Genomic DNA, 14,988 nt, shown 5'->3' on the forward strand with positions numbered 1-14,988 from the left:
CTCGCATATTATGGACATTATGGCGATCTGTGCTTGTGCAAATGTAAAAGTAATAATAATAATAATAATAATAATAATAATAATAATAATAATAATAATAATAATAATAATAATAATAATAATAATAATAATAATAATAATAATAATAATAAAAAAAAAAATATTATTCAGTAGTAAGTAGGCCTGCTTTTTCTTTTGCATGTTCTATACACATGAGTGCTGTATGAGAATGAGTCACACACACACACACACACACGCACACGCACACACACACACACACCAGTCACCACCAGCGACACACCGTCCCCACAGAGACTCCTGTCACACACACACACACACACACACACACACACAGTCACACCCTGGAGGTTATGTTTTTCTCCGGTGGTCTCGGACCTGGGTCTCCAGGTGGCCCCGTGTCTCCCTCTGAACAAACAGTGCAGCGGTTCCTTCCACTTCCCCCGTGTCACCGGGGGCCAGGCCCAGACATTGTGTGGCCACGCCGGGCCGGCTGACGCGCCCCGCCCGCCCGCCCTGCGCATGAGATTTGCGGCGAGGTCACGGAGTTGACATTTATTAAAGGAAGTTACATGGCGAGTTACGGGGAGTTGACAGTCCTCTTGTCACGTCGCCTGGCCCGGGCTCCCGGACTCAGTGTATGGCCCACGTTCCCCCTCTGCTCCCAACCATAAAGGAAAACAATGAAGCTGTTAAGCACCGTATGACCCTCACAGGGCCCACTAGAGCCGGAATGGCAGCTCTCATTTCGCTGCCGGGGTGCCATTGGGATGGCGTGTCCTTACTGGGGTATTACGGCTAAATCTAACCTGCAGAAGGGACTTGTTCACAGCTATGGGGGGGGGGGGGGGGGGGGGGGGATAACAATAAACGTAGATGTTTGTTAAGGGACAAATATCATTTAGGCCTGCAAAACCAATATCAATCTCACACACACACAAACATAATGTACACACACGCACACATACATACAGTATACACGCACGCACATACCAAACGCCTGTGTGTTAACCAGTGCTCTTTGTAAAGGGGGCAGGTAGTGTGAATGTAAGTGAATAGTGAATTTTGCGAGGAGCACAGGAGAAAGGCTGAGTTTAGTGTACCGTGAGGAACAATGAAAATGTGCAAAGAAGTCCAGTGGAATGAATTGAGTGTGTTGAGGACCAGATGTGCCGAGGATGGATCAAACATCTGCCGGCTCCGCCAGGCCTCTGCGCTCTTGAGAGACCCCCACTGTCCCAGCGCTCTCGGCGAGCGTCCTGGTAAACCTTTTGTTTTCCACTACCTGCGCTGCAATATATACTGTAGATATATATATATATATATAAATAGGCCTTGTTTTATGTATTTTTTTGTTTGTTTTTGTTTTGGTTTCATTTTAAGCATCCCAGGATGAGAGCTGTTCATCTGAGTTATTGTGTGGCGGGGGCGCCCGCGGAAAGAAGAAAAAAAATGCACATGATGTCTGATTTCTTCTTCTTCTTCTTCTTTTTCTTTTGGGGTTATTGTTCTCCATTTTGTGTGTTTTGATGGTCTAGAGCTTTTCTTGGTGTATAGGTTTCAGTACAGCATCGGGCAGCAGCAGATGGTAATGATGTTTATTTTTGCAGTAAGTAATCAACATTCTGGAACTTATGACAGTAGACAGGCCCAGGGCCCTGGAACCCTGCCCCAGGAGACCGGAGCACCACTTCCTGTTGTACCCCCGCACACACACACACACGCACACACGCACGCACACACACACACACACACACACACACACACACACACGCACGCACGCACGCACGCACACACACACACATACAGAGAGACACACACACACACACATACATACATGCAAAGAGACACACACACACACACACACACACACACACACATACATACATGCAAAGACACACACACACACACACACACATACAAGCACACACACATCCTGTGCACCGCTGGCTGTGTGACATGCCACAGGGAGAGATGTTCTGGCATTCAGGTGCGGTAGTGTAAATCACACTGCAGCCACACAGCCACCCACCTCTTTCAAGATGAATGGGCCAACTCACGCGGCAGGCAACAATTCCAATGAGGCCATTTTAAATCGGAGACACTACACACCAGTGTAATTTCAGTAGGAGCCGACAGTATGTGACCCTCCCAACGTGATGTTTCACCCTGGCCAAATGTTGTTTTTCCTCTTTCTTTCTTTCTTTCTTTCTTTCTTTCTTTCTTTCTTTCTTTCTTTCTTTCTTTCTTTCTTTCTTTCTTTCTTTCTTTCTTTCTTTCTTTCTTTCTTTCTTTCTTTCTTTCTTTCTTTCTTTCTTTCTTTCATTCTTTCTATATTTTTAACAGTACCTCTGAACATCATCTGCCTCTCTCATTTGTGATCGATACATTGTGCAAATGTGGCAAAATTATACTTCATGAAAAATTCAGTCACAGAACACAGAGGGGGGAAAAAAACATTATATTATCTGGGTTTCTGTCACTGTGGGTTTCAACTGTGCCGGATGCGTTGGACTCTTTGGAAGAATAGATCCAAAACGAGTCACGTCGTTACAAACACACACCCACCGTCTGAAGCTGATTTCATTTTCAATCGATTCTTTTATGAATAATGCTTCCAAGCGTACTACACTGCACTGTGTTCCACAGTGTTCCAGTTCTGCATTCCTCCACAGAAATATATATATATATATATATTAGAAAGTTGTATAGATTTCCCTTTAAAATTGACAAAAGACTCAGACTCTTCTGGGGCATCCATGTGGCCCCCTTAGAGGCCCTCGTGCCCCGGGGCGAGTCGGTCCGTCCGTCAGGCAGGCAGGGTGGTGAAATACTGGGGTCCAGGAGTGGTGAGGAGGAGGAGGAGGAGGAGGAGGAGGAGGAGGAGGAGGGAGGGACCAGGAGAAGGAGGGTTGAGTTAATGCTCTTGCATCTTCCTGGCAGCATGTCAATAATGGCTCTGATCACATTAAGTAAAGAGTCCATTAGCTTATTCTCTTTCCTCCCGCATGCTCTGTAGCAGAGATCGGGAGAAGCTGCTCTAATGGTGCATCCGGGGGCCACAGACACCTCTAACCAAAACACCAGGGTCACGGGTTTACCATGCAGTACGTTTACTTTTCACCTCTATTTCTGTAAGTCAGCCGTGCGTATATAGGGTACAGTGTCATCTGTACATCAGAGGCACACCGCAGCTGACTTCAGAACAGTCGGGGAAAAAACAAAGCCTCCCAAAAAAACATGACCTTTTCGACACTTTCCTTACTATAATCGATAATAATAATGTTACACATTGGTTTGATCTGCTGGAACCTGAGGCACATATCTCATTAGCCTGCATTAGGTAGAACATTCAACAAATATCATGTAGCATAGTTCTACTTGTTCTTATTCCAGCAACGCTAATCTTCAAAAGACCCTATTTTTTCCCCCCTCCTTCAACAGCTTGGATAATGTGTGTTAGGAGGTCGGCGTTACACAGAAGGGGAGCAGGAACGACAGATACATCAGCGCACAATACAAACACGTTGTAGCCGTGCAGCCAAGGAGCAAATTGTGAGCATATGTTAATGCACCTTCTCCGCACACCGGCCGCTTGCCAAAATAGTAATCAAGACAAAGGAGATGTGATTTAAGAGGGAGAGAAAAGGAGGCCATCACACCAAAGCCTCCTTCCACCCCCACTGGACAGACAGGCCATTCCTCAGCCGCCTCACTGCTCTCCATTGGCCCTGGAGGGAGCGGTGCGGCCCCCACATCTGTCTCCCAGGCCTGGGACAGGCCTGGCTGCTGCATCTCCCGACCCAGCAGATCACACGAATCACCCTCAATTAATGTGAACCATCAGGCGCTCCCCCGCCGCCTCTATCCCCCCCCCCCCCCGTTCTCTGAGGCGTCCCCCCTGGCCCTACGCTGGGTCCGCTGAGTTTTTACACGTTGACCACGGCTATGGTTGCTTTGGCGGCGAGGCGGGGCCAGCGTTACCGTGGATGCCTTGTGAAAGGAGACAGGGAATCAATAGATCAGTGCCTGGGCCCAGACGGTGCACACAGTTAACTGCTGCAAGGGCGGGTTCTTCAGAGGTTCCGATCCGAGAACTGTGGCTTACTTTCGCTCCGCAGTGCACTAGGGCCCTGAAATGGCTTCCATGTGCTGCCCCATCTGCACCTCTGTTGGTCTGTGTCCAAAGGACTGTCCTTTCCCCTTTGACAGATGCACAGGGACAGATTTAAAACAAAAGGTGGGAGGGGGGGCTGGGTGAACCAGAGGTTGCAAGACGTTCTCTTTCATCCAAGGGGCTGTGCTACCCAAAAACAGGTAGAAAGAAAGAAAGAAAAGGAGAACAAAAAGAGGGGAAACTGTTCAGCGAGGGCCACCTGGACGTTGGGGAGTGCCAGGTTGTGACTCACCCTCCTGTGGTAAAGCCCCCCCCCCCCCCCTTACCACCACACACACACACACACACACACACACACACACACACACACACACACACGCACACGCACACACACGCACGCACACCAACCCATCCCCTGCCTGCAACCCTGTTATAAATCTCACTCCAGTTGATTAGTGTGCCCTCAGCAACAGCTGACGCACCGTCATGAATTTTTAACCAAAGCCTGGAGTTAAATCAGGTTGAAAGGTGAACGCAGGGTACCTCGGGGCTGCGGTTGGTTGATCGGTGTGTCTGGCCCGGTGAAATAGGCCCGTGGCCTCATGGCGTTCGCTCACACCAGAGCTCAGTGGGCAGCCTCCTCCGGCAGTGATGAGTGTAATATTGACCAAGAGGGGACCCTTGCGCCTCGGATAATTAAATAACGGACAAGGAATCCAACTCGGAGCGGGTCTGGTTTAAGTTGTAATGAAGGAATATGAGTGAGCGCAGAGGGCCATGTGTGGACTTTATTGAATCACCTGGGTTTCCAAGTCAGCTGTCTTTTAACGGGGGGTGGCTGGCGTTATGGAAAACAGGATTCACCAAGTCTGGCTTGCTTGTGTGAATCCCTCCTCTCCAGGGGATCAAGACAAGTCCTTATTCTTCAGCCAGACTCTCCGAGGTCTCTGTCCATCACTATCGACATCATAGATCATAGACTATCATCCTTCATAAAAACACAGGCTGTTTTGTTTTTTTTACATTATAAAAAATGCTCTTATAAGATATGTCCATTCCAAAGTTGCCATTGAGACGGATTTTTATGGTACCTAGAGAACATCCAACATCTCAAGTGGATCATGAGACAAAAAAGGTTTAGACTTGCCTTGATCAATGAGCCAAAACCAAAAAAATGATTATTTTCAAAAAATTTAAAAAGTCTTCAATAAAGCATGTGATAGCCTCCACTCTCCCAGACCGACCGTAGGGGGTAGGTGCGCAGCGACCAGGAAGGGGATTGGGAATTGGCATAACGACTAACATTGGGATTGGAGAGAAACTGAGGAAAAAGGAGGGACAAAAAATAATAATAATAAAAAATAAAAAATTAAAAAAAAGTCTTCAATAAATTGGCTTGGTGCCTAAACACGTTTCAACTTCTTCATCAGGGAATATAAAAACAAGTGACGGCGCAAAGGAATATCAGGACTAGTGTCAGCTCCCGCCCTCTTCTTTCGATCCTCCAATCACAACAGTAGCACAAAGTTTGGTCAAACAAAGTTTGTCTAGTTGTGATTGGAGGATCAAGAAAAGAGGGGCGGGGCTTGAGACAAGTCCACTGGCACAGCCAGGTGTAGTTAAGAAGGTGAGGAGGTGAGAAATGATTTGTTCATATCTAGAGTCGACACACCAGCTCCATGTTGTGTTGCACCTGACAGCTAGCATCTGTTTTGATGTATGGAGCATGAACGTGACGTTTAGCACGATCACAGAGTGCTAATTCTAACCCCTATAGTTCTTACAAATGTCCTCCACCCACGTCTGGGTGTATCGATTGGTCTGTGGCCCATCAGAGTGGAGGAAGCAGAGACGGTTGTTCACAGATGACCTCCGACTCTGCCACTGGGGAGCCAATGGGTGTTGGGCCTGGGCCTTGGGAGCTCTGGCCCTCTGATGTGATGGCTCCAGGCTACTGGGCTTTGTGTGAACCCATCCCCCATGGCACCCCTCGCCACTAGCCCCTCTGCATTATTCATACAGCCGGAGATGGGGAAGGAGAGAGAAAGGGAGGAGGAGGCACCAAGGTTCAAGACCTTCTCAGATCACAAGGAACTTCTGCTTAACCTCCCTTGAAGTGACGAACACGGGGATAGAGCAGCTTTTTCAGGGATCTGGATCTGAGAGCAGGCCTGGGGATCAATGGCGATTCCCCCGGGGGCCCGGTGGTGATCGCATGGGCCGCGAGGCGATTGGCGGATCAATTCCTTTCCCATGGTTCACTTTGCCATTGTGTGAGAGAGAGCCTGTCCTCCCGCGTTTGCGAGTGCTACCGCCTCGTGATTGGTCGGTCACACCGAGCCGCCCCGAGGTGAACACGCCTCCAGCGTAGCTGTCGTCCCACGCAAACGCCGGTCTACACGATAACCCCCACGCAGATGTCACGGATATGTCTATAGGCCAAGCTGCAACTGTAAACAGCTTGATCTGACTATTATATGTCATAACGTAACAGCGGCGGGGTATCTCCGTTACGAAAGACGCCATCCTTACGGGTCACAGATCGCCCCGTCCGACACAATGCAACGCAGTACGACTCGCCCGTATTAACAGCAAACATTAGCCTTGTTTGCTCGGTGCTTGCGCGCAGCATCTCTCTCTCCATCGCCTGCCAAACGGACTGGGTCGCTGAGTATGATAGGTGATGATTAGTGAAACGCATGTGTGTTCTCAGCCCTTAATCCCTAATGCAAACCACCCGGCAGCAGCCCCAACAACGCTGCACATCCAGGCCGTTAATACGGCGCATGCAGCGCGCGGCCAAGCTAATTGCATAATTGGCTGCTTTGTTTTAACTGACAGTGTTTTGCCCCGGCGCATGACAAGGCCATAATTTGCTCATCCTCCTTGTCAGCGATAATTTACAAGGCAGGAAACCCCCCCCCCCCCCCCCACCCCCACCACACAACACTCACCATCCCGGTATTATTATTGGGGATAGCCATGAACTAGCAAGTGTAGCGTGTGTGTAGCGTGTGTGTGTGTGTGTGTGTGTGTGTGTGACTGTGTGTGTGTGTGTGTGTGTGTGTGTGTGTGTGTGTGTGTGTGTGTGTGTGTGTGTGTGTGTGTGTGTGTGTGTGTGTGTGTGTGTGTGTGTGTGTGCGTGCGTGTGCGTGTGTGTGTGTGTGTGTGTGTGTGTGTGTGTGTGTGTGTGTGTGTGTGTGTGTGTGTGTGTGTGTGTGTTTGTGTATAGCGGTGGCAGTGAGATGAATAAACACCGCCTGCCACCAGATTAATTCCGAGTGACACGCGGTGGCGGGCGTGCTTAAGTAGTAAACTAACGGCCGCCCGGCCGTCCACCGGATAAAGTGTGTACCCCGTCGTCTCACACAGATGTAATCATTGGCTAATAGTCATTAACCTGGCAAAGAGAGGGTTTAGCCATATTGTTTAAAGAACTCAAGGATGCATAATGACAGCGTAATATGTCATAGTGCTGGGGGAGGTGAGGGGGAGGCTGTGGATTAATGAGATTTTACTGGAGGGAGTGTACCAGAGGAGGGGGGGGGGGGGGGGGGGGGGGGGGGGAAGAGGGGCCACATTAAGCTAATTGGAAGATGAGTGCCTACTTGTAAAAGTGCTTCTAATGGCATATTTGTTACTCTCGTCGTCGCAGGACTAATGGTGGAGTGGGCTGTGAGAAGCAGTGAGGGCTACAGGGACCTGTGTTTGTCTGCAAATATGTGCCAACTTGTACATACTCATGCTTATGCATGCGTGCACGTGTGTACTGACACACGCACGCACGCACGCGCGCAGCACACAAACACACACGCACACACACTTGGTGTTTCTCATTGAGGGGTGAGAGAGGCATTTAATTAGCCGGCGTTTGATTCATAAGTGGTTTCACATTACATGGGTTTCGTTTGAACATAAAAGCACTTTCTACGTGGCATTCTTAGAGAAAATAATATAACCATATAATCGTCACCGTGCGCCAGGGGTTCGCTGAGGGTAAAGGAAAACACCCGAGCCGCACAGTGCCGCGAGACGCGCCGCTACTTTCGCTAACTTTGATGATCTATCACTGTTTACCGAGTGTTTAGCTGTTTTTCTAGACCATATCTTGTGGTCTGGAATTTTATATTGTTACAATAAAACAGGGGAATTGTGAAATATAACATTACATACCACGGTTATCGTTGTGGGGTTAAAGAAATGGCCATGTAATGAGAAGTTCCCTAACTTAAATAAAAAGCACATGAGGGTTCCCCCCGGAGCAGAACTCTAGTCAAGCTTGTCCCCCTCCAAATGTTTCCCAACTCGCCTCCCGCTCGACGCTCTCGCTCGACTCCCCGACAAGCGAGCTTGAGTTTCTCCCCCCGCTCCGGAGCCAGGCTGTGTGGCCTGTAAGCCCCTGTTGATTGGGCTCCAGAAAGCCAGTGGAACAGTGAGCGAGGAGGAGTGTTTTCGTAGCCCCCACTCAGACGGGGCCCGCAGTGCATAGCAGAGGCGCTGACCTGTATCTTGACAGCTGGCTGGCCTTCGCCGACGCTAACGGGTTCCATTTGGTAAACATTACGGCGCTGTGTTGTCGTTGTGTTCGGGCTTTTTGTTTGATTTAACAACAAGGCGGGGGGGGGGCGGATAAGATAAACGCATAAGCCATACTTGGCCCAGTGTGTGATTGAAGGGATGGCTCTGTGTGTGTGTGTGTGTGTGTGTGTGTGTGTGTGTGTGTGTGTGTGTGTGCGTGTGCGTGTGCGTGTGCGTGTGTGTGTGTGTGTGTTTTGGAGGGACACTGACTTGGTTATGTCATGCACGTTGAACTTTGAACTTGGAACTCTTCCCTGCCGCTTTGTTTTACGTGGCAAGTCAGGGTATGAGACTAATTATCCCCCGTTGATTCGTGGAGGTCACATAGAACACCCTGCCTCGAGGAGCCAGAAGCTTGTGAATTTTATGAATCTTTATCTTCTCGATTTCAAGAGATTTAATGCTACTTTGAAGCGGCCTACAAATGACCCCGATAGGGCGGTTCTTCCACATTGAAGCACATCACGTCACAAGGTGAATGCGCGTGAACTGTGTGATTTTTCATGCGTGTTTTTCTTTCACAGAATTATATAAATTGATTAAAAGGGTCCCTTTTTAATGTTTCGAATTAGACCTCAGAGTGTGTAGCGGTACATGTGTGCGGAGCACACGTTTTTCTTTAAGTACGTGGTCAAAAAGCATGCGTTAAAAAAAGACAGCTATACTTTTTTCAGGACAGCAATTTTACAACAATGTTCTCCCTCTAAAACTATGTAAGCATTCACTTTCTAATTTGCTTTAATTTTTTATTTAAATTGTATTTCTTATTTCAATTGAATCAAGTACAAATGCCCAAGCGGCCTGCACGATGAAATAATAGCACCCAGGCTAGAATTTAAAGTCATACCTCCAGGCTAAAACTTCAGAGCGCACACAGAATGAAAGTGTAAAATGTTTTTTAATGTATATTTAACAACAAATACCCCAGTGACTATTGATGTTTCGTCTCAGAAGATCTATTTCTCCAGTATATCTGAAGGCATGATGTGAAACCGCTCAGCACCCCCTCTGCCTTCTCTTCTCTCTCACTTTCATTTTCTCAAGATTTTCTGCTCTTTTTTCTCTGTCTCTCTCTCTCTCTCTCTTCCTCTCTCTCCCTCTCACCCTCTCCATCTCCCTCTCGCTCTATCTCTTTAAACATTTATCTTCTGTTTTTCTCCTTACACGCCCTTTGTGCTTTGTGATGTTGGTTTTTGCAGATTCTTATTCACCAGAGTTGCCATTTATCTTTTATGGATCCTAGCAGGCAGCGGCCGTGTACCCAAATGTTACCGTAGCGCTGTGACTAATTGTCATCGCTTGCATCGTTCCCTTGATGTCACTTGCGTTTGGTCCCCTAAGGACCTTGTGCTAACTGAGATATTTGCGCGCGTGCGCTCTCTCTCTCTCTCTCTCTCTCTCTCTCTCTCTCTCTCTCCTCTCTCTCTCTCTCTCTCTCTCTCTGTCTCTCTCTCTCTCTCTCTCTCTCTTCTCCTCTCTCTCTCTCTCTCTCTCTCTCTCTCTCATCTCTCTCTCTCTCTCTCTCTCCCTTTAGCATACACAAATACAGACACACACACACACACTTTAAACAGCGGTAACAGTGGCAGCAGCAGCAGCTTCGAGCACACTTCTCCATCTTTATGTCCTAATTAGATCATAGCATTCTATGACTATGTTTAAAGTCATATTTAAAGCTACTCTCGTCAACTAATTAACATCTAATGATTATATCGTTCACTACACAGAGCACCGCAGTGGGTTCACCCGCGGGAACCGAAGCACTAGGTCAAATGTTCCGCACATCAAAGTTAGGAGCTGCAACCACAGAGCCAACACTTCAGGCCTTGCCAACATTCTTTTCCCAGAATCCTTGCCATGTCTCGCTGTTTGGCAACGTCCGCATTTGCAAAGAGTCTGGGCGTTTTATTTTTCAGCGGTTTATAGCGCCATCTCCCAAAAAGCGCCTTTTGGAATAAAGCTTAAGTCTCCCGTCGGAGCGGATTGTGTTCTCCCAGGGTGGAAACTTGTTTCCCACGCTAGCAGAGCCTTCCTGGCGCAACGGGGTTGGGGGGGAAAGCGGCGGAGCCGCGCGCGGAATAAACGACCATCGACATTCGCTTCATTATGTCTCTGCCCCTCTTCTGCGGGCAGATAACAGTAACTGCAAGCGCATGCATTTTCAGTTGACACACGCTCCCCCCGCGACGAAGTGCGCCTTCATTAATATTTAATCTGACAGAGAAGATATGCGTCCTGTAAACCTCATTAACATAACGCATGGTAAACACTGATCCACAGCCTGCCTAATGAGTGGAACGCAAGCTCAGTGTCACCTCCAAGGCGTCTTCAAAGACGAGCTTAAATAAACATGAGATTTTCCTATTTGGATGTCCAACGCCATTCCCTCGTAGCAGCCCCCCCCCCCCCCCCCCCCTCCCCACCCCCCCGACAATTACATTCCCTTAGAGATGGGGTGTGCACTAAGAAAAATGCCTGCAAACCAAGGTAGCGATAGTGGCTCCTGTTAATCATCCTATTATTTCCTTTAACAGCTTAATTTTTTTTTAACTCCGTTTGACGCCAGGATGTAAATATAAGCAGGGACTGTGTGCATTGTACAGTGGGAGTCTCAGCGAGAGTTCAACGTCTTCTTATAAAAAAGAGTTAAAGAGTCTCACAGCAAGCAGATCGACGTCCCCCGCAATGTTGGAGTTTCGCAGACACCCGCTAATAGAGCCCCCCCACCCCAGTGGTCTCCATTTGTTTGCTTTAGACTCGATTAAACTCTCGCCGGTTCTCATCACTGTGTGGCTAATGACTGCATTTGCACGGCTGATTAATAGGTAGAAATGAAGAGGGAAAAAGGAGGATAGGAAAGAGAGACGGAGGAGGGAGGAGGATAGGAGAGAGAGACGGAGGAGGGAGGAGTAGACAGAGCTCTATTATTTACTCGTCGCTCCAGGGGGCCCTGGATTTCACGAGCAGAAAGCCTCACCCCCACCACCCCCCACCACGCAGACTCTCTCCTCTCCATTGACCACGGTCATTATGCAAGATCAATAATGTTTCTGTGTGTTTGTCTTCCCTCTCCTGTCTCCTCCTGGGCCTCCAGGACACTGCAGGCAAGGTGCCTGGACCGCTGGAGCATCATGTCCCGGGAAGAAGAGATCATCACCCTGCAGCAGTTCCTGCGCTTCGGCGAGACCAAGTCCATCGTGGAGCTGATGGCCATACAGGAGAAGGAGGGCCAGGCTGGTGACGGTTCCTCGGCCAAGACGGACTCTGGCATCAGGACGTTCATCGAGAGCAACAACCGGGTCTCCGCAGCCCCGCGCTCCTGACGCACCTGGAGACCAGCAGCAGCCCCTCCAGCAGCATCCACCACTTCGAGAACATCCCCAACAGCCTCGCCTTCCTGCTGCCCTTCCAGTACATCAACACGGTCTCCGCGCCCATGCTGGGCCTGCCCCCCAACGGCCTGCCTATAGAACAGTCGGCCCTGCGGCTCCGCGAGCCCAGCCTGCCCAACCAGAGCGAACAGGTGGAGACCAGCGAGTCCGAGGTGTCCTTTCGCCCTTCCGCAGCGGCCAGAGCCCGAGCCGCGTAAGCCTGGGAGGCTATGAACAACAGCATCGAGCCCAAGACAGAGCCCAGCAACCGGGCGTCGCCGATCTCGCCGACCCCCTCTGCCCACCAGGCCCAGCAGCAGCAGCAGCAGACACAGCTCCAGCAGCAGCACCAGCAGCAGCAACAACAGGCAGCAGCAGCAGCAGCAGCAGCAGGGCCAGCAGCCTCAGAATCAGCCCCAGCAGGCCGAGCAGTCTGAACGACCACCAGGTGCAACCACCACTTTGTAAAGAACGAGCAGTCCAAGGCCATCACCACACTCCTCCTTCTCCTCCAAGATGCACCGCATGCGCCGCATGGGGGCCACGTCGCGCAAGGGGCCGCGTGTGCTGCAACTCCTGCGGCAAGACCTTCTACGACAAGGGCACGCTGAAGATCCACTACAACGCCGTGCACCTCAAGATAAAGCACCGCTGCACCATCGAGGGCTGCAACATGGTCTTCAGCTCACTGCGGAGCCGCAACCGCCACAGTGCCAACCCCAACCCCCGCCTGCACATGCCCATGCTGCGCAACAACCGGGACAAGGACCTCATCCGCGCCACCTCGAGCAGTGGCACGCCCGTCATCTCGAGCGCCAAGAACGGTCATGGCTTTTCCCCTCACCAGTCCCGGCAGGCCCCCCATGGGCTTCACCACCCCGCCCCTGGACACCATGCTCCAGTCGCCCCTGCACAGCCCGCTGGTGTTTCCCCTCGCTGAAGTCGGTGCAGCCGGTGCAACCGGTGCCCCCGTTCTACCGCACGCTTCTGTCCCCCGCGGACCACCTGGGCAGCCCTCCGGCGTCGCTGCCCACCAGCCCCATCCTGCCCGGCACCACCAACAGCACCTCCCTGATGGAGCAGCAGCAGCAGCACATCCTGGCCGTCGCTGCGGCCGCGGCCTCCCACAACCACCACCTCCACATGTCAGAGGCGGGGCACCACCGCCTGCCCACCCCGGTATCAACCACGAACCCCCCACGGCCGTCAGTGACCCCACCCCCAAGAAGAAGCCTCGTAAGTCCAGCATGCCCGTGAAGATCGAGAAGGAGGTGATCGACGTGGCGGACGAGTACGACGACGACAAGGACGAGGACGAGGACGACGACTGCCACCACCACCACAACCACCACCACCACCACCCGTCGTCCCACCTCCACAACAACGTCAAGGTGAACGGGAACTGCAACAGCAACAACAACAACAACGGCAGTGGGCACCACAGTAGTGGCAGTGGACACCACAGTGGGGGCAGTGGGCACCACAGCGGGGGCAGTGGGCACCAGTCCCCCTCCCAGGACGAGATGAGCCCCGGCCTGGCCATGAGAGGCATGATGAGGCACAACGAGGACGAGTGTCGGGAAGGAGCGCGCAGCGAGAGCAGGGGCGGCGGGCAACGACCTGCGCAGCTCCAGTGAGATCCGCTGCATGGACAGCTTCACCTCCGAGGACCAGGATCACGAGCGGGACTTCGAGAACGAGTCCGAGACCTCAGAGTCCAAGATGTTCTACCGCGACGAGATGATGGACGTGGAGGAGCAGCGGCAGAGACGCGGCAGGGGGGGCGGAGGAGGGGGTCTGGACAAGGAGCACAGGGAGGAGGGCGGCGAGGAGGAGGCCCGGTTGAGGAAGGAGATGGAGGATAAGACCCCGCTCGCCCCCTTCCCCCAACCGCCCACCCATCAAGATCAAGGAGGAGCTCAACGACCCCACCTACGACATGTTCTGCATGAGCCAGTACGGCCTCTACAACGGAGGCATGGCGGCGGCCGCTGCCGCCAGCATGGCCGCGCTGCACGAGAGCTTCATCTCCTCGATGGGCTACGGCTCCAGCTCGCCCAAGTTCCCCTCCTCGCATTCGCCAGACGAAGACCCGGGAGACGCGAGCCCCGACCCCAAGATCTGCTATGTGTGTAAGAAGAGCTTCAAGAGCTCCTACAGCGTCAAGCTGCACTACAAGAATGTGCACCTCAAGGAGATGCACGTGTGCACTGTGTCCGGCTGCAACGCCGCCTTCCCTTCCCGACGGAGCCGAGACAGGTCAGTGAGCGCACACTCGACAACACACACACGTGATTATTCAGGTTGTGATGTCATCAGTCACATGGTGATTATTCAGGCTGTGATGTCATCAGACACGAGGGATTATTCAGGTTGTGATGTCATCAAACACGAGGGATTATTCAGGTTGTGATGTCATCAGACACGAGGGATTATTCAGGTTGTGATGTCATCAGACACAAGGGATTATTCAGGTTCTGATGTCATCAGTCACAAGGGATTATTCAGGTTCTGACGTCATCAGTCACAAGGGATTATTCAGGTTGTGATGTCATAAGTATAGGGTTATGTTAAATAGATTATCCCCATTGCCCTCATTGTACAATAGTTTTCTCTCATTATTTAACCATGCTTACTGTAATTGTTATTATTTATTTTTGTTTTACACACATTAGAGGTTTTCTTTGGTCAGGCCCACAGTTAAGCGTGTGACGAGTCACTTCATATTTACTTTTGTGTGAGTGGAATAATTGTTGAAAAAACACGCCGTCTGAGCCGTGCAGTATCCCGTTTCATTTACCTAGATATACGTTTCAATTAACATCTGTTTGGCTAATGTTTAGCGACATCTGCTCCTTGTCAAGTCAGAGTTCAGAAGAGTAGGGTGTCAGTGTGAGAAAGACA

At 50.8% G+C, this 14,988-nt stretch overlaps 1 protein-coding gene across 1 annotated transcript; it reads left to right on the top strand.

Annotated features, from left to right (window-relative positions):
* Window positions 1-408: 408 nt before the first annotated feature.
* On the top strand, window positions 409-14,343 carry bnc2 (basonuclin zinc finger protein 2; the record flags this gene model as incomplete). The annotated part of the gene is given in 16 exon segments (XM_084338938.1): window positions 409-552; window positions 11,808-11,825; window positions 11,827-12,012; window positions 12,015-12,258; window positions 12,261-12,310; window positions 12,312-12,455; window positions 12,457-12,510; window positions 12,512-12,534; window positions 12,536-12,578; window positions 12,580-12,639; window positions 12,641-12,922; window positions 12,924-13,010; window positions 13,012-13,258; window positions 13,261-13,691; window positions 13,693-13,950; window positions 13,952-14,343. Coding segments are annotated over 16 exon segments (2,663 nt in total), but the record flags the coding sequence as incomplete, so codon positions are not given.
* Between the last annotated feature and the right edge of the window lie 645 nt (window positions 14,344-14,988).

This window comes from Notolepis coatsorum (assembly GCF_963971535.1).
Source record: "Notolepis coatsorum genome assembly, contig: SCAFFOLD_2815, whole genome shotgun sequence".
NCBI classification, from domain to species: domain Eukaryota; kingdom Metazoa; phylum Chordata; class Actinopteri; order Aulopiformes; family Paralepididae; genus Notolepis; species Notolepis coatsorum.